Source organism: Aegilops tauschii, chromosome 1 (genome assembly GCF_002575655.3).
Source record: "Aegilops tauschii subsp. strangulata cultivar AL8/78 chromosome 1, Aet v6.0, whole genome shotgun sequence".
Lineage (NCBI taxonomy): Eukaryota > Viridiplantae > Streptophyta > Magnoliopsida > Poales > Poaceae > Aegilops > Aegilops tauschii.
Window position 1 is genome coordinate 192,224,054 of NC_053035.3, and position 20,426 is coordinate 192,244,479.

General features: G+C 48.4%; 1 protein-coding gene and 1 long non-coding RNA gene across 2 annotated transcripts; both read left to right on the forward strand.

The window, feature by feature from the left end:
- The first annotated feature begins 15,046 nt into the window (after positions 1-15,046).
- Positions 15,047-17,483, forward strand: LOC120974839 (uncharacterized). The gene is made up of 2 exons (XR_012205107.1): positions 15,047-16,310; positions 17,082-17,483. It is a non-coding gene; the product is annotated as an uncharacterized lncRNA (long non-coding RNA).
- A 1,490-nt stretch (positions 17,484-18,973) lies between these two features.
- On the forward strand, positions 18,974-19,471 carry LOC141027967 (uncharacterized). Its single transcript, XM_073505671.1, has one exon. It carries the CDS (start codon positions 18,974-18,976, stop codon positions 19,469-19,471), a length of 498 nt encoding a protein of 165 aa, XP_073361772.1.
- Positions 19,472-20,426: the final 955 nt, after the last annotated feature.

Consider the following 20,426-nt stretch of genomic DNA (forward strand, 5'->3'; position numbering starts at 1 on the left):
AAGGCAAGCAACAGCTGCTGCAAGCTAACACCGACGTACACCACTCGATTATGAGGTCCAGCCCACCCCATCTTTTTCACAAATAGGGTCATGGAACACCAGTTTCCAGACGGGTTTAAGCCCATCAACATAGAGTCATATGATGGAAGTACAGAACCCACAATATGGATTGAAGATTTCCTTCTCCACATACATATGGCCAACAAAGACAACCTCCACACCATTAAATACTTACCACTCAAGCTAAAGGGGCCGACTAGGCATTGGCTTAACAGCCTACATCCTCATTCTATTGGTAGCTAGGAAGCCCTTGAAGACGCTTTTTGGGCCAACTTCCAAGGCACCCCATCTGTTTCACAGATAGGGCCATGGAACACCAGTTTCCAGATGGGTTTAAGCCCATCAACATAGAGTCATATGATGGAACTACAAACCCCGCAGTATGGATTGAAGATTTCCTTCTCCACATACATATGGCCAACAGAGACGACCTCCATACCATTAAATACTTGCCGCTCAAGCTAAAAGGGCCCACTAGGCATTGGCTTAATGGCCTACCTCCTCATTCTACTGGTATCTAGGAAGCCGTTGAAGATGCTTTTCGGGCAAACTTCCAGGGCACCTACATCCGACCTCCGGACGTTGATGACCTCAGCCGTGTCACGTACCAGCTAGGCAAATCAGCTCGGAAGTTCTGGACAGGTTCCTCACTAAAAAGAACTAGATCATTGACTACTCCGACGCTGAAGCCAACGCGGCATTCAAAAATAACATCCAAGAAGAGTGGCTTGCCCGCCAGCTTGGCCAAGACAAGCCGAGGACCATGGCAGCCCTCACTTCACTCATGACCCGCTTTTGCACAAGAGAAGATAGCTAGCTCGCCCAAAGTACCCATAATGGCGAGGCAGTCACCTCAGAAACACGCAATGCCAATGGAAAGCCTAAGCGTAATAAGAACAAGCGCAGGCATAAAAATGGTGGGAGCGACACAGAGGGCGTGACAATCAATGCAGCGTTCGCCGGACCTAGATCCGGATAGAAAAGGAAGCCCTTTAAAGGGAACAAAGACGGACCTAGGCAGCTCGACATGATCTTGGACCAGGTGCGCCAAATCCACAGCACCCAGGATAAACCAGCAACCCACACCAATAGGAATTGTTGGGTCTTTAAACAGGCTGGCAAGGTAGCGACGGAGGGTCAAAGTAAAACCCAAAATCACAGCGAAGACAAGGATGAACCTCGACGACCCAATAATGGAGGCCAAAAGAAGTTCCCCAATGAAGTAACAGAGGTCAATATGATCTATGTTACTCACATCCCAAAAGGGAGAGGAAGCGTGTAACACCCTGAGGCCGACGCTCCAGATGCCTTCCATGTATTTCGAGTTTCGCCGTGTGATTTATTTGTTTGTCGCATTCATCATGGCATCATGGGCATTGCATCACATGTTTTCATAAAACTTGCATCCGTAGTTGCTGCTTCTCGCTTTGTCTCTGTTGACCTTTTGTCAGCCCCCTTGTTTTTGTCGACCTCTCTCAGACCCCCTCGCGTGCGCGTCCGAAAACTTCCCCGAACCCGAACCGACCAGTCATGACCAATGGGTCCGGATCATCCTCAAACATCCCTAAAATATCTTCGGTTCTGTTGGACTCCTCTAGCCTATTTTTCTCATCCGTCCGATTTAGATCTAAGAGCTTCCATTAGTCTACGTTTAGACCCACTTGCTATAAATAATAGCCTAACCCTAGCCCCTAGTTGTCCCATCCATTCCGGCCGCCGCCGCCTGGTCACTCCACCTCGGGATCACCAGCGATCCAGCAGCTGCTCTCCACCTCGCAGTCGCCCGCACACACACAACCTCATCCAGCCAGCCACCTTCCACCTTTGATCTGGAGCCACTAGATAAAGATCCGATCGAGCCCTCCACGAGCACGGCCCCAAGCTACTCCCCTCCGCCCGCGCCAGAGCTTGCCACCGCCGGCGACAGCAGCAGCACCGACCTCCCCTGCTCCTTCTTCCCTTCCCTCCTTCCTTTCCTCCTCAGCCTCTCCTCTCTCTCATGCCCTGTGCTTCTCCCTCTCTCTCTGTACAGGAAACCGCCATGGACTTGGATGTTAGGAGCCCACCTTGCCTATATGGGCTTGCCCCATCCAGCTCATGGGCCTGGCCCGCTTGAGAACCCCCAAACTATAAGTATGCGAGAGGAGCCGGCGAATAAGGCCATCCAGTGGATCAACGAACCGGCAGCGGCAGCTACCTCTCTCCCCTATCTCCTTCCTTTCCCTTTCCTCCAGTTCATCTGTTCTTCCTCCATTAGTGTAACCATTCCTCTGTAATCACCATCATGTACTGAACCTTGTGTTGGAGTGATATTAATCTAGAGGGAGATTGGTACTCTTACATCTGGTATACAGAGCCAGGCACCAACCTTCCCCCAATAAAATTTTCCACCACCACCATCTGACAGAATCAACCATGGATCCGTTCCTCCAGGAGTATCTCGAGCGGCTTGGCGCCAGGCTCGACGCCTACACCAACGCCACCAGGTCCCTCGCCAAGAAACTGAACACCCTTGACGTCAGTTGGGCCACCAGTTCACCCGCCGTCGTCCACAACCCACCATCAGCGACAACTTCGTCGGAGAGCACAACCAACGCGTCGGCGCCTGCCCTGAACGTCTTCGGCTCCACCACCAAGGCCCAGGAGATTCCCACGGTCGCCCATGATGCAGCCCCGGTGTGCATCACGATGGTGCCCGTCACCTGTTCGACGGAGTGCTCGACCTAGGTTGACACCATCGACAGCGTCGACGAGGTCCATGACGCCGCTTTCGTCGTCCACCTCGAGCCCCCGGTTGACCTGATCTACCAAGCAGTTGAGCAGCTCTCTCCGGTGCAGGCAATGGCCTCCATCGGCACAACACTCCCTCTTGTGCCGAGATCGTTTCCCCCGTGACGACCACCACCGTCGTCGACCCCAAGGCCGGCGTGCAGGAGCTTTATGCCCTCTCTGTCGACACCTCCACCCAACTGACGAGCAAGGTGGACCATGAAGTTGACCTCATCATCCGCAGCGACCCTGCTCCATCGGTGCTGACCAGGTGTTCGACGGACGGTCTACTCCAGGATGGAGAACGGGTGAAGCCTGTTCATCTGGTGGACAGGAGCAAAACCTCGTGCATGCCACCGATACAGCAGGGAATCGGGCAGCAACCATGGCCGTCACCTGTGCGAGTGAGAACCAGACACTGTGGACACCAATTCAGGCCTAGGCCATGGCCGTATTTCAAGTTTCATTCACATGCAAGTTATCAGGATGAGCCATGTTCAGTTTCTTGTTGTGAGGTAATTGTCGTGGAAGATGATGTTGTTTTGTGCCTTGGCATTGCTGGCGGATGCGTCACTAGTGCATCTGATTATGTTTGGTGTCCACAGGACCATCAGGCAAAGATGAGGAGCACATTGCAGCAATTTCTACATGACACTCAGTTGCATATTTCCATGGGATTATCAGTGGAGCAGCAGTCCTGGCCTATTGAGCAACTTACTTTCTTGGTTTCCAATGAGCCGAGGGGTTGTCTTGATGGGACTACTGCACATGCTGGAACAAACAGAATGGAATTCAACATTCAGTTTGCTTTTCCTAACTCTCTTGAACAATTCCAATGGGAAGTTGCATGCCCATTTGGTTCTGGGAGGAAAACATCTGCTGCTAGGCTCTGCCTTATGTATAATATGCAGTTTCCCTTACCACCCGACAAGCCTCGAGCAGTCCAGGGAATACTTCATATTATGCCTATCTTAGTGCACTGGAAATTTTTGCGCCAAGAAGAATCAACAGGGAGTGGTCATGCTTCAATCAACTCTCACATTAGCAATATAAGGGAATGGTGGCTCGGTCTACTTGGAAACTGCATAAGGGTACGGCCAGGTCAACTCTTGTGCTTGTGGTTTTTGAAACAAGACAGTGATGATTCAGGTTTCATTACACAGCTCTTTCCCAAAGATCAATTTCAGAGCATGCATAAAATGGGTGCTCTAAGCACAGAACATTCGAGTAGTGCTTTCCTTCGGTTCATGCAATCTAGACCATATGAACTAGGCTGCTGTGGTGAAATCAATTGTACATTATTCAGTACACTTGACCTTTGCATGGATAAAAATTCACTCAATATTTTAATGCTTCCTTGTGAGACTTTCCTGGACACGGGATGTCGCTATCACATGATGTATGGTGAAATTGATTCAAAAATGGTGCAACCATCAGCTATTCAGCGTGTACAACCAACCTGTTACTTTGCGGTGGGTGTTGTTCGAGCAAATCTGAAACAGAAGGAAGTCGATGGTGCTATGGTTTACATGTTGGAGCATACAACTCATCAAGATTTGGAGTTACTGCTCTGTTTCCACCATCCACCTAATCCAACAAGTACTCGGGAGTTCATAACTGGCCGAAGCTTTCATCGGGGCCAAACCTTACTGGGTAATTCTCGGATGGGGGTTTGCTATTGCGTGCTAATTCTTATGGAGGAACCTTTCAATTGCTTAACTGATACACAACTGCAGTTTGGGCGTCTATCGGATCAGGCAACATCTGATGGTAAGCAATTAAGTCGGGAATGGATAGATTCAAGAACTAATGGAACGAATTGTGGGGCAAGTGCTGCTTTTACACGACTTCTGAAAGTATATGTGGGTGCATGGAGCGGAATGAAAATATTTTGCAAGTACAGCAAGAAGCAACGATGCACGGTGAGAGAAACACCTTGTGAATTCAAGATGTCAGAACAAATGGAATGTATGTTTCCTTGTATGTCTATCTCGGGCCACTTAATGGAGCTACACTTAGTTGGCCATGAGCAGGGCAACATTTGTTTGTCTCAGCTCTCTACTGACTTTGGAATTTTGTGCAAAACTGGTCATGTTCAGCAAGGACATGCATCACAAGGTACCAAAATACCAAGCATCTAGTCCTCCAAGTGGCTCACGGAAATATCCCAATGGTGCAAAGTAAAGATCTATTCTCAGGAGATGCGTTTGGGTTTGTTTGTGCATCATTTGAACACTCGGTTTTAGTGGAGAAGTTACTGGATGTTCCTTGTGTGGTATGGGGCACAAGGTGCCTGATGCTTGAAATTAAAGGATCACAGTGTTGGCCAATTTTTCAGCTTAATTCCCCATGGCATTCTCCAGTTCACGACTGCACTGTTCGTACGCTAGTGCTTGTTACAGGAATATCACCCAACGATGAACAATTTACCTCCATTGCACCTGCTAGTCGATCCATAGTAATACACTGGGAAGCCATTATGCATATGGGGCTATATCTTGAGCAGGCATTTCCCACACACACAGTGGAGTCCTTGATTATGGCCATGCTACAACAACATATCAACAATAATTCCTTTGAGCTATCTAGCCTCAATGGCAGTCCAACAAATTCGCTTCTCATTGACTCTGTTAGTTTGGGCTCTTACCTACATTGCTACCAGCTGGGCGTGTCTTGGGATACTAGAGGCCTTAGATTTTTGTTGCTAAGGAAATTGACTCGGCGGGAGGTGTTTCAAAAAGGGAGGTGCGCCATCTTGGTTGCCCGATGTCTTGTCACCTTCCCAGCTTCTACTTTTCAGTCATCGACAATTATGATGGTGGAGGTGATTAGCAAGAAAGCACGAGCCATGGGTGGAATGGGCCTGGTACCCTCTATTGCCAAGAGCATGTTCAAGAAAGGGGGTCTGTTATCGTTGTCACTGTCGCCTTCGCGCAACACTCCGTCGACAACTTCAACACCTACTGCTTTCTCGGCATCTCCTTCGACTCACGCGCCATCATTCATGACTACTACTCACACGTCGTTCCAACCAGCATCGACTTCAGCTCCCACGGCGACTTCAAGCTAGTCAAGGATCATCGAGTGCAATGGGATCCGGGTGGTTCTCGGCGGCGTCGGCTTGAGGTCAAGCCGAATCTCAAGGAAGGGGGCTGTTAGGAGCCCACCTTGCCTATATGGGCTTGCCTCGTCCAGCTCATGGGCCTGGCCTGCTTGAGAACCCCCAAACTACAAGTACTTGAGAGGAGCCGACGAAGAAGGCCATCCAGTGGATCAACGAACCGGCGGCGGCGGCTACCTCTCTCCCCTATCTCCTTCCTTTCCCTTTCCTCGAGTTCATCTATTCTTCCTCCATTAGTGTAACCATTCCTCTGTAATCGCCATCATGTACTGAACCTTGTGTTGGAGTGATATTAATCTAGATGGAGATTGGTACTCTTACATCTGGTATACAGAGCCAGGCACCAACCTTCCCCAATAAATTTTTTCCACCACCACCATCCGACGGAATCGACCATGGATCCGTTCCTCCAGGAGTATCTCGAGCGGCTCGGCACCAGGCTCGACGCCTACACCAACACCACCAGGTCCCTCGCCAAGAAACTAAACACCCATGACGTTAGTTGGGCCACCAGTTCACCCGCCATCGTCCACAACCCACCATCAGCGACAACTTCGTCGGAGAGCACAACCAACGCGTCGACGCCCGCCCTGAACGTCTCCGGCTCGATCACCAAGGCCCAGGAGATTCCCACGGTCGCCCATGATGCAGCCCCGGTGTGCATCACGATGGTGCCCGTCACCTGTTCGACGGAGTGCTCGACCTAGGTTGACACCATCGACAGCGTCGACGAGGTCCATGACGCCTCTAGCGCCATCCACCTCAAGCCCCCGGTCGACCCGATCTACCAAGCAGTTGAGCAGCTCGCTCCCGTGCAGGCAACGGCCTCCATCGGCACCAACACTCCCTCTTGCGCCGAGATCGCTTCCCCCGTGACGACCACCACCGTCGTCGACCCCAAGGCCGGCGTGCAGGAGCTTTATGCCCTCTCTATCGACACCTCCACCCAACTGACGAGCAAGGTGGACCATGAAGCTGCCCTCATCATCTGCAGCGACCCTGCTCCGCCGATCCTGACCAGGTGTTCGACAGACGGTCTACTCCAGGATGGAGAACGGGTGAAGCCTGTTCATCTGGTGGACAGGAGCAAAACCTCGTGCATGCCACCGATACAGCAGGGAATCGGGCATCAACCATGGACGTCACCTGTGCGAGTGAGAACCAGACACAGTGGACACCTATTCAGGCCTAGGCCATGGTCGTATTTCAAGTTTCATTCACATGCAAGTTATCAGGATGAGCCATGTTCAGTTTCTTGTTGTGAGGTAATTGTCGTGGAAGATGATGTTGTTTTGTGCCTTGGCATTGCTGGCGGATGCGTCACTAGTGCATCTGATTATGTTTGGTGGCCACAGGACCATCTGGCAAAGATGAGGAGCACATTGCAGCAATTTCTACATGACACTCAATTGCATATTTCCATGGGATTATCAGTGGAGCAGCAGTCCTGGCCTATTGAGCAACTTACTTTCTTGGTTTCCAATGATCCGAGGGGTTGTCTTGATGGGACTACTGCACATGCTGGAACAAAGAGAATGGAATTCAACATTCAGTCTGCTTTTCCTAACTCTTTTGAACAATTCCAATGGGAAGTTGCATGGCCATTTGGTTCTGGGAGGAAAACATCTGCTGCTAGGCTCTGCCTTATGTATAATATGCAGTTTCCCTTACCACTCGACAAGCCTCGAGCAGTCCAGGGAATACTTCATATTATGCCTATCTTAGTGCACTGGAAATTTTTGCGCCAAGAAGAATCAACAGGGAGTGGTCATGCTTCAACCAACTCTCACATTAGCAATATAAGGGAATGGTGGCTCGATCTACTTGGAAATTGCATAAGGGTACGCCCAGGTCAGCTCTTGTGCTTGTGGTTTTTGAAACAGGACAGTGATGATTCAGGTTTCAGTACACAGCTCTTTCCCAAAGATTAATTTCAGAGCATGCACAAAATGGGTGCTCTAAGCACAGAACATTCGAGTAGTGCTTTCCTTCGGTTCATGCAATCTAGACCATATGAACTAGTCTGCTGTGGTGAAATCAATTGTACATTATTCAGTACACTTGACCTTTGCATGGATAAAAATTCACTCAATATTTTTATGCTGCCTTGTGAGACTTTCCTGGACACGGGATGTCGCTATCACATGATGTATGGTGAAATTGATCCAAAAATGGTGCAACCATCAGCTATTCAGCATGTACAACCAACCTGTTACTTTGCGGTGGGTGTTGTTCGAGCAAATCTGAAACAGAAGGAAGTCGATGGTGCTATGGTTTACATGTTGGAGCATAAAACTCATCAAGATTTGGAGTTACTGCTCTGTTTCCACCATCCACCTGATCCAACAAGTACTCGGGAGTTCATAACTGGCCGAAGCTTTCATCGGGGCCAAATCTTACTGGGTAATTCTCGGATGGGGGTTTGCTATTGCGTGCTAATTCTTATGGAGGAACCTTTCAATTGCTTAAATGATACACAACTGCAGTTTCGGCGTCTATCGGATTAGGCAACATCTGATGGTAAGCAATTAAGTCGGGAATGGATAGACTCGAGAACTAATGGAACGAATTGTGGGGCAAGTGCTGCTTTTACAAGACTTCTGAAAGTATATGTGGGTGCATGGAGCAGAATGAAAATATTTTGCAAGTACAGGAAGAAGCAACGATGCACGGTGAGAGAAACACCTTGTGAATTCAGGATGTCAGAACAAATGGAATGTATGTTTCCTTGTATATCTATCTCGGGCCACTTAATGGAGCTACACTTAGTTGGCCATGAGCAGGGCAACATTTGTTTGTCTCAGCTCTCTACTGACTTTGGAAATTTTGTGTAAACCTGGTCCTATTCAGCAAGGACATGCATCACAAGGTACCAAAATACCAAGCATCTAGTCCTCCAAGTGACTCACGGAAATATCCCAATGGTGCAAAGTAAAGATCTATTCTCTGGAGATGCGTTTGGGTTTGTTTGTGCATCATTTGAACACTCGGTTTTAGTGGAGAAGTTACTGGATGTTCCCTGTGTGGTATGGGGCACAAGGTGCCTGATGCTTGAAACTAAAGGATCACAGTGTTGGCCAATTTTTTAGCTTAATTCCCCACGGCATTCTCCAGTTCATGACTGCACTGTTCGTACGCTAGTGCTTGTTACAGGAATATCACCCAACAATGAACAATTTACCTCCATTGCACCTGCTAGTCGATCCATAGTAATACACTGGGAAGCCATTATGCATATGGGGTTATATCTTGAGCAGGCATTTCCTGCACACACAGTGGAGTCCTTGATTATGGCCATGCTACAACAACATATCAACAATAATTCCTTTGAGCTATCTAGCCTCAATGGCAGTCCAACAAATTCGCTTCTCATTGACTCTGTTAGTTTGGGCTCTGACCTACATCGCTACCAGCTGGGCATGTCTTGGGATACTGGAGGCCTTAGATCGTTGTTGCTAAGGAAATTGACTCGCGGGAGGTGTTTCAAAAAGGAAGGTGTGCCATCTTGGTTGCCCGATGTCTTGTCACCTTCCCAGCTTCTACTTTGCAGTCATCGACAATTATGATGGTGGAGGTGATTAGCAAGAAACCACGAGCCATGGGTGGAATGGGTCTTGTACCCTCTACTGCCAAGAGCATGTCCAAGAAGGGGGTCTGTTATCGTTGTCACTGTCGCCTTCGCACAACACTCCGTCGACAGCTTCAACACCTACTGCTTTCTCGGCATCTCCTTCGACTTGCGCGCCATCATCCATGACTACTACTCACACGTCGTTCCAACCAGCATCGACTTCAGCTCCCACGGCGACTTCAAGCTAGTCAAGGATCATCGAGTGCAATGGGATCCGGGTGGTTCTCAGCGGCGGCGGCTTGAGGTCAAGACGAATCTTAAGGAAGGGGGCTGTTAGGAGCCCACCTTTCCTATATGGGCTTGCCCCGTCTAGCTCATGAGCCTGGCCCGCTTGAGAACCCCCAAATTACAAGTATATGAGAGGAAGTTACCCTCTCGTTTAGGGTTTCGTTACCTCCGCAGGCGATCTCATCTGCCGGCGGGAGGTTTTTGCAATCTCCGACGGGGATATTTTCAGCTCTGTACCCAAGCACGGCTAGGGACCTTGGGTTTCTGCGGGTACCTCATCCGATGGCGGCGGCGACTGGCTCAACGTCGCGATCGGGACGGACGGAGGAGGAAGATCTAGAAGAGATGCTCAAGAATATGGAGCTTATGGATGAAGAGCTAGACGACGTAATCATCGGGAAGGAAAAAGCCCAGCAGTTCAAAGAGGAATCTAGATGGTTGGCGATCGCAAGGGTCAACACTGATCGGCCATTTAGTTCGTCGTCCTTTTTCGATACCATGAAGTTTGTCTGGGGCTTAGCACAAACGCCCAAATTCAGAGAAGCGGGTGAGAATAGATTCATATTTCAGATGTTTTGTTTGGGAGATTGGAAGAAAGTGGTTCATGGTGGTCCGTGGCTTTTCCGTAACTACGCGGTGGTCATTAAGGACTACGACGGGGTCACAGACCCAGAAGAATATGTGTTGGACGGCCTGTATGTATGGGCGCAGATTCATAAAGTCTCCGACCTGTACCGCCAACCAGAGGTTGTGGATGCGTTGGCTCGAAGAATTGGCAAGGTAAGGGAGGTGCAGCTTCGCCCTTCTCTGTACTTCGAGGGCGATTATGTCAGGGTTAGGGTTCGTGTTCTCACTGCTAAAACTTTGACAAGATTCGTTCCTCTGTCTGTGGAGGGAGAAGGGAGACGTATGCTAGTGGTGAAATATGAAAAAAAATCCTTTTTTCTGCAAGGTCTGTGGCCTCATGGGACATGGATTTGAGGAGTGTGGCAATGGGGTGTGGAACGAAACTGACAAGAAGTGGGGGAGCTGGATGATTGCCAAGCGTAGAGAGGTTCAGTACTCACAGCCCAGGGAAGGGAGACCCTTCTTCAGGGGAGGTCGGAGCAGAGGTGGAACGAGAGGCAGGGGTCATGATACAGCCCAAAGAGGAGGGGACCCAGCAAGAAACACATCCAGCGAACAAGAAGAACGCGAGCCCGCTTGGGAGACTCGGGATGGGACTGCTGATCCTGAAGGTCTTGCTGCTATGGCGTTCAGAACCAACAACAAAAGAAATTCAGTGGATAGTGCTCTGCCACCAGTTACCAGGGTCCAGGATCCTCCTACTTTTGTTGGTGAGGGTACTTTAGCCATTGCTGGAAAAACACCTTTAGGCGTTCCTCCAATGCCCCCGGTATATGTGTCACCAAGGAAAGTTAACAAAAGGTCCAAGCAGGGGGATCATTTGGCGGAGAAGGCAGCAGGCAAGGGAGAAAAGGCAAAAAATGGTATATCGGCGGGCTCCTCCGGGGAGTGCCGCCGGGAGCAATGAGTATCATAAGCTGGAATTGTCGGGGAGTGGGCAATGCCTCGACAATTTGCGAGCTTCGTGAGATCGCGAAGAAGTTTGCCCCCACTTTGCTTTGTATAATAGAGACACATATTGACAAAGCAAGAGTGGAGAATTTAGCTAGTTCTGTTGGTTATGATAAAGCATTTGCTGTCAGCAGCGTAGGTAGAAGTGGAGGTATCGGTTTGTTTTGGAATAACAATCTGGATATTGAAATCTTGGGGTATTCAGTTTATCATTTGGACTGTGGTATTAGGGAGACGGGTTTTGATCCGTGGAGACTTACAGTGGTTTACGGGGAAGCACAAACTCACCTAAGGCATCACACTTGGAATACTTTGAAAAACATAGCAGGCTCAAGCTCTCTCCCATGGTTATGCATTGGGGACTTCAATGAGGTTTTACGGCCAGATGAACAAGAGGGCGTTGGCCAACGTAGCAATGCCCAAATACAAGGCTTTCGAGATGCGGTTGACACATGCGGGCTGGTGGATCTTGGCTTCAAGGGTCGCTTCTGGACTTTCGAAAAGAAGGTGGCTGGGGGCACTTTCACTAGAGTTAGACTTGATCGAGCTCTCGGTTCCACGGAATGGTGTTCCCTTTTCCCTTCTGCGGGACTAACACATATTACGGCAGCTACATCGGATCACGGGCCGATCCATCTGGAGCTGAACAGAGAGATTGAGTTGAAGCAAGGGGGAGCAAAATCTTCCGCTATGAAGTAGCCTGGGAGACACATGAAAATTTAAAAGAGACCATCTTGTCTTCGTGGTCTGCATCTGATTCGGGCGATAGGGTGGAAGGTTTAAAACAAAAATTGCAACACCTATCGAATAGCTTGCAACGCTGGGACAGAAGGACCTTCGGGTCCATAAGACGGGAGATGAAGACCCTTAAAAAGAAATTAGAAGATCTGCGTAATGATCCATCCAGACTGGGTCCTGACCACTCAGAAAGGAAAATTAACGAGCGTTTGGTTGAACTTTATCATAGGGAGGAACTTCTGTGGAGACAAAGATCACGTATAGAATGGTTGACGACTGGAGACAAAAATACGAAGTTTTTTTTCATTTGAGAGCAAGCATGAGGCGTAAGAAGAATATGATAAAAGCTTTGATGAATTCTTTGGGAATCACTGTGGATGATCCGGTGGAACTTAAGGAGATGGTGACTGACTTCAATAAAAACCTATATACGTCCGAGGGTGTTACCAACATGGATGCAGTTTTGGATCATGTGCCCCGTAAGGTTTCTGATGAGATGAACGCTGTCTTATGTGCTGATTACACTGAGGAGGAGATCAAAATAGCTTTGTTTCAGATGTTTCCTACTAAATCCCCAGGCCCGGACGGGTTCCCGGCTCATTTTTATCAACGGCACTGGGAGGTTTGTGGGCAAGAGGTGACAAAGGCTGTCCTTAGAATTGTCAGAGGAGAAGAAAGCCCGGAGTGCATCAACGATACTTTTTTTGTTTTAATTCCTAAGGTACTAAATCCATCTTTGCTCTCTCAATTCAGACCAATAAGTTTGTGTAACGTGTTGTACAAGATTGCGTCAAAGGTGATAGCGAACAGATTGAAGCAAATTTTACCAGATATCATTTCAGAAGAACAGTCGGCCTTTGTCCCAGGCAGAATAATCACAGATAATATCATCACAGCGTATGAATGTCTCCATTTTATGAAGAGGAGTAAGTCAAGGAGCAATAGTCATTGTGCCTTGAAGCTGGATATGATGAAAGCCTACGATAGGCTTGATTGGGACTATCTCAGAGCTATAATGGTCAAGCTGGGCTTTGACCATCAATGGATTAGGGTTGTCATGAACATGGTCACCTCGGTGTCCTTCTCAGTCTTATTTTAGGCCCACGAGGGGTATCAGACAGGGAGATCCGATCTCCCCCTATCTCTTCTTGTTAGCAGTGGAGGGCCTTTCGTGCCTCTTGAAATCCGTTCCTCAATCATCAGCTTTTGTGGGAGTTCAGGTGGCTCCGACAACGCCAGTTGTCAACCACTTGCTCTTTGCTGATGATAGCCTGCTGCTTTTCAAGGCTAGTGATGAGGGGGCAGGGGTTGTTTCAAACCTTCTGGAGACCTACTACAATGCGTCGGGGCAAAGAGTCAACAATGAGAAATCATCAATTTTTTCACTAAGGGGTGCCCACAAGCGGTTAGGGACAACATAAAGGACACCCTTCATGTTCATGATGAGCAGCTCAGTGATAGATATTTAGGCATGCCGACGGATGTAGGGCATGCTAGGAATGGAACCTTTAAATATTTGAAGGATAGAGTTTGGGAGAAAATCAAAGGTTGGATGGAGAAAATGTTATCTTATGGAGGTAAGGAAGTGTTAATAAAAGCAGTTGCTCAAGCTATACCGATATATTCCATGTCTTGCTTCAGATTACCAAGGGGTATTTGTGAAAGTATAACTTCGTTGATTCGACAGTTTTGGTGGGGTAGTAAAAGGGGGAAGAGAAAACCTTGCTGGATATCGTGGGACGTTTGTACAAAACCAAAGCACTTGGGAGGGATGGGCTCTAGAGATATTGAGATTTTTAACTTATCACTACTGGCCAGACAAGCTTGGATAATTTTACAAGATCCATTGGCTTTGAGCTCCAGGATATTACAAGCAAAATATTATCCAGTATCCTCTTTTCTTGAAGCGCAGTTAGGAGACAACCCATCACAAATATGGAGAGCGATCATTGATGGCAGAGAAGCTCTGGCACAAGGCCTTATTAGGAGAATTGGGACTGGAGAAGAGACCAATATCTGGGACCAGAATTGGATACCAAGGTCGGGGATGATGAGGCCAATAGCATCTCTTGTACAAGATAAGCCAACTTGGGTCTCGAAGCTGATTGATCAATCTTCTGCCTCATGGCGGGAGGAAAGGGTGAGAGAAGTTTTCATGCCTCTAGATGCTGAGAGCATTCTCAAGATACCGTTATGCACAAGGAGAGTGGTTGACTTTTGGGCCTGGGGAGAAGATGAAAGGGGAATCTTTTCAGTAAAGTCAGTTTACAAATTTTTGCTCGGAACGAAGATCAGGAATGAAGCTTTGTTGCAACCGGTTGGGGGTCACACCACTGACTTTGGGGACGAGGGAGTGTGGACATCCCTTTGGAAGATGAAAATTCCTTCGAAAATAAAGGTGTTTTTGTGGAGACTGTGCCATGAAACAACACCAACAGCTGATCTTCTCCACCACCGAAACATGTCCACTACGAAGGTATGTGCGTTATGTTCTTCACAAGATAGCTGGAAACATGCCCTCATAGATTGCATTATGGCAAGGAGTGTCTGGTCTTTGTGCTCGGAAGAAACGGTGGAGTCTATGGTGGATATTCTGTCAATGAATGCAAGGGTCTGGCTCTTCACGTTGCATGATACTCTGTCCCATGATGAATTTACCCGTGTGGTGGTGACGCTTTGGGCGATATGGCGAGCAAGAAGAAGGGTGATTCACGAAGAGATTTATGAAAGTCCTTATGCAACCAATGCCTTTGTCATGAAATTTCTCAACGATATTCAGTTAGTGCAAAAGCAGCCGACAGGGAGCAGCAGGGTGGCGCTGAATCGACCGGCAACATGGCAGCCGCCGCCAGAGGGCCATGCAAAAATTAATGTAGATGCAGCGGTCTCAGGTGACGAGACTTGTGGAGTTTCGGCTTCTATATGCCGGGACCAGATGGGAAAGTTTCTGGGGGCCTCAGCAATCAAGTTCAAGCATGTCTCGAACGCTGCCACGCTTGAGGCTTTGGCTATACGAGAAGGACAAGCTTTGGCGGAGGACGTTTATGTCAACCGAATACATATTGCCTCAGACTGTAAGATAGTGGTGGATGACATAAAGAAGAGATCAGCGACAGAGTATGGAGCTATAATACAGGAAATTATTGATCGTTCTAGTTTTTTCCCTTCGTGTAACATAGTTCATGAGTTTAGGAGCTCGAATTTCGAGGCTCACAACCTTGCCAAGCATGTTTTGACACTCGGTTTCGGTCGCCACGTTTGGTTGGGCCAACCGGTGGGTTGTCTTTTGTACCTGTAAACATTCAAGGTTCTGAATAAAGCTTGGCAAGTTTGTCAAAAAAAAAGCAAGTACACGAGAGGAGCCGGCGAAGAAGGCCATCCAGTGGATCAACGAACTAGCGGCGGCGGCTACCTCTCTCCCCTATCTCATTCCTTTCCCTTTCCTTCAGTTCATCTGTTCTTCCTCCATTAGTGTAACCATTCCTCTGTAATCACCATCATGTATTGAACCTTGTGTTGAAGTGAGATTAATCTAGAGGGAGATCGCTACTTTTATAGCAGCTGCTCTCCACCTCGCAGTCGCCCGCACACACAGAGCCTCATCCAGCCAGCCACCTTCCACCTTTGATCCGGAGCCACTAGATCAAGATCCGATCGAGCCCTCCACGAGCACGGCCCCGAGCTACTCCCCTTCGCCCGCGTCGGAGCTTGCCGCCGCCGGCGACAGCAGCAGCAGCATCGACCTCCCCTGCTCCTTCTTCCCTTCCCTCCTTCCTTTCCTCCTCGGCCTCCCCTCTCTCTCATGCCCGGTACTTCTCCCTCTCTCTCTATACAGGAAACCGCCATGGCCTTGGAGCTTCACCATGGTCCCGTCGCCTGGATCCATTGCGTCGCACCGTCCAAAGCCTTCCTCGCCCGGATCCAGCCGCCTAGCTCGCCTACGCCTCCCCGCCATGCTCCCCGTCCTCCGCCCAAGTCTCTCCGCGCCAAGCCCCCTCCAGCCGCGGGTCTCCTTCGCTGCATCGAGCAGCATCAGTTCGGGCAGAGGAGGATGGCGCCTCTGCCTTGACACCTCGGCCGTCACCGTTGACCGCGTCCGCGTGGGCTGCATCCCTGCGAGGCCCAACCTCCCGCACTTCTCTAGGCCTGCCCGGCCTCCTCTCCACCGACGGGCCTCAGCCCATGGTGAGCTGCCCCTCGCCCATATCCTGTTTCGACCCTGTAGCAGTTTCGGCCCGACCATGTTTTTTCCCTGTGCTGCAATCTTCTCTATTATCTAGTGACTGCCAGTTTTACAGAAAAGTCCTTCAAGTTCATGCATTTAATAACTGAACAACCATGCATCGGATTAAAACAAACTTTATATGTAAAATGATTAGAATTTCATCTAGTTTCTGAATATGCTGCTTTCATCCATGCTAAAATTGTTTAAATTGTTGTTTGCATTAATTTGCATATATGACATGCTAAAATGGTTTATTCCATAACTTAATAACCGTAGCTCCGTTTTAAATAAACTTTATATGTAAATGGTGTACAAAATGCATAGATTAACATGGTGCACTTATTTTGCATGTTTAACAATTCTAAAATATGGTTTAGGGCAGAACAGTACCAAATTTGAAAATTGCCTACGAGGATTTTTCCGGAATTGTTGTTTGTGTTTCCAGCCTCATTTAAACTTGCCTAAATAGGTAGTTTGTTTACGCTTCACCTCTTGCCATGTTAACCAACATTCAATATTGATGAGTAGTATAAACAAGAGTGAACTAAATATTTGAATGTGGTGTTTCGTCAATATGCAACTCGTTGCATATTGAGCTCCACTTAATTTGTAGTTTCGCTTGTTGCACTTTGCCATGCCATGCCTCATTAAACTGGACATGCATCATACTTGGTTGTGCATCATGCCATGTTTACGCTTGTTGGTTTACCGTGTTGTTTGCTTCTTTTCAGTTATGCTTCTTCATGATAGTTCCGGTTATGTTGCGATTGTGAGCATTCGTTCGACTACGTCCGTTCGTCTTCATGGATTCGGTGTTTTTCCTAGCGGGATTTCGGGCAAGATGACCGTTACCCTGGATATCACTATCATCTTTGCTTGCTAGTTGTCTCGATGCTATCGCTATGTCGCACTACCTACCATTTGTTTGTCAAGCCTCCCAAATTGCCATGATAAGCCTCTAACCTTTTCATCATCCCAGCAAACCGTTGTTTGGCTATGTTACAGTTCTGCTCAGCTCTTCTTATAGCGTTGCTAGTTGCAGGTGCAACGCAGGTAATTTCATGTTGGGACATGGATATCATGGAATATCATAATATCTCTTATTTAATTAATGCATCTATATACTTGGTAAATGGTGGAAGGCATGGCCTTTTGCTTGATGTTTTGTTCCACTCTTATCGCCTTAGTTTCCGTCATACTGGTGTTATGTTCCTTGATTTTGCGTTCCTAACACGCTCGGAGTTTATGGGCCCCCTTTGTTTCTTCGCCTAAAGTAAAGCTTTCCCGAGGAGATCCAACTTTGGTTTACCATTTGCCTAATAACAACTAAAATTTGCATAGGGAGTAATTAACCCGATGATTCTTAATCAACAACCCCGGGCTAGTGCTCGACATGAGTGTGGATCCACCTACCTAGCAGTCGGCGGTGCCGCCTCGGGGCAACTTGAGGTCTTTTGGCTATCCTCCACTTCGCATAGACGGATGAGTCCGTAGATAGAGAGCGCACGGCTCTGGACATGAATCTGACTCACTGGGAGATCTCCTTGGGATAGTTTTCCTTTCTTCGAAGAGCTTGTGCACCAGGATTCTGAGGATACTTGGGGTGTCCCGAGATGGAGAATTGCCTCCGTGGATTGTGAGAGCTTAACATGGGCTAAGTTGGGACACCCCTGCAGGGTTTAAACTTTTGAGAGCCGTGCCCGCGGTTATGTGGCAGATGGGAGTTTTTAATATCCGGTTGTAGAGAACTTGACACAAGTCCTAAAATAAAATACACCAACCGTGTGCGTAACCGTGACCGTCTCTTTTCGAGTGAGTTCGAGTAGCGAACACGGTGGGGTTATGTTTGAACGTAAGTAGTTCAGGATCACTTATTGATCATTACTAGTTTGCGACCATTATGCGTAGTTTCTCTTCTTATTCTTGTGCTCGTAAGTTAGCCACCATACAATGCTTAGTGCATGCTGCAACCTCACCACTTATCCATTCCATACCCATTAAGCTTTGCTAGTCTTGATACCCATGGTAATGGGATTGCTGAGTCCTCGTGGCTCACAGATTACTACAACAACAGGTGCAGGTACAGGTAATGCGATGATCTGACGTGAGAGCGATGCTTTCTTGTTTTGGAGTTCTTCTGCTTCTTCTTCCTCGATCAAGGGACAGGTTCCTGGTCGGGAGCCTCGGATTAGCAGGGTGGATGTCGTTCTTCTTTTTCGTTTAGTTCATCCGTAGTCGGATCCCGCTCTTCTGTATGATGATTCCTATGTATTGGTGTATTCATGTTGTAGCTTGTGGCGAGTGTAAGCCTTTATCTTGTATTCTCATCTATTCAGTACATGGTATGTTGTAATGAGATCCACCTTGCTATGTGCTCAAAATGCGGTTGTGCCCCAATCACGAGTTCATCACGTGATTGGGATAAAATCACATCTTGGGTGCTACAAAGCGTGTACTCCGGGATGTCTACGCGTTAGAGCCGGTTGCCCCGAAGTTTAACCCGTGGTTGGCAAACCCGATCACATTCGACAAGCATGACCATACGACCAGCATTAGGCATGGCTGATGGGCGGCCCTCGTCCTGGAACCAATCGTCGATGGTTATCATCTGACACGAGTCCTTATGGACGGAGGAAGCAGCCTCAACTTAATCTATGAGGACACAGTCAGGAAGATGGGCATCGACTCATCTCGGATCAAGCCGAGCACCACCACCTTCAAAGGTGTCATCACAGGCATTGAAGCCCACTGTACCGGAACGGTCACGCTGGAGGTAGTCTACGGCTCACCCAGGAACTTCATAAGCGAGGAGTTAATCTTCGACATCGTCCCCTTTGGAAGTGGGTGCCACACGGTCTTAGGGCGCACATCTTCGGCACGCTTGAACGCAATCCCGCATTACGCTTATCTCAAGCTTAAAATGCCAGGACCCAACAGCGTTATCACAATCAATGGTAACACTGAGTGCTCACTCCAAACGGAGGAGCAGACCACAAATTTCGCATCCGAGGTACATGCGTCCGAGGAGGCAACCCACGGCGGTAAACACACCACCAGCTCTTCGAAGCGCACGCGGGCTGTGCAAGTTGACCTCGGCCACATACCCCCGCACCCTAAATAGGGATGCGGGCTCCATGCGTGCCCCCTTGGATGGGGCACTACGTCCCAATTTTGCACTCAAAATTCCCTGGGCCGTCAAGGAGCCAAAATTTAATGAAACGTCAGAACAACTCGACCGATGAACGACGTGGGTTCGAGCCCCCACACCGACAATTCTCTGTCAAAGAACCGACCAGCATGACTACATCAACGTGGCCTAAACAACACAACGGACTCCTACAAGGCCTCCTTCAAAGGACTCGACCAATAAATGCTCGAAATGTATAAAGCGTCAAGACTGCATTTGTCCCATTCAGTCCTCACCGTTAACGACGGCAAGCTGGTCAACAGCTCAGAAGCGCAAACGTACGGCATGACGCGGCCCGAGCTCCTAAAAACCCGATGACAATATCCGCCCTATTTTTCTTCCTTCCTTATTTACTCTTTCACATTGTATTCTTTTTAGTTCCTCTAGTTGCAGCTTGGCATGTAAAAGCTTGAAGTTATAAAATAAAGAAATGATGCGCTTTATAAGGTAGTTACTGCATTTCCATTCAAGCACTGCCTTTATGCTACAAGAATGTCTTTAAAGATACAACCATTAAGGGCCCCGTTCCCCTGTCTTACAAGTCCGAAGTATTCGGCGTCTCGGATTTGGCTCTATATGCATCTGTTTCGAACCTAGATTTTGGTTAATAGTTGGGTTTCCCGGCTCCTACGTGTACCTCTTACGTTCCCGATAAATTCGGCTAAGGGTGTAATGGGAGAACCACTGCGATTATGCTGCCAGGTTAATTGGCAGAGCGCCTTAGTGGAGAAAGCTGAAAACTAACTACCTAGGTAAGCACGAACTGGTTGGCCATCCGTAGACCGCGTTAAGTGATGTGACGATAGAGATCACCCATGTTAAACGAATGGCTTCCCTTGTTAGCCGAAGTGCGTCATGCCTTAGACCTCGGCTTGCGAAGCCGACCACT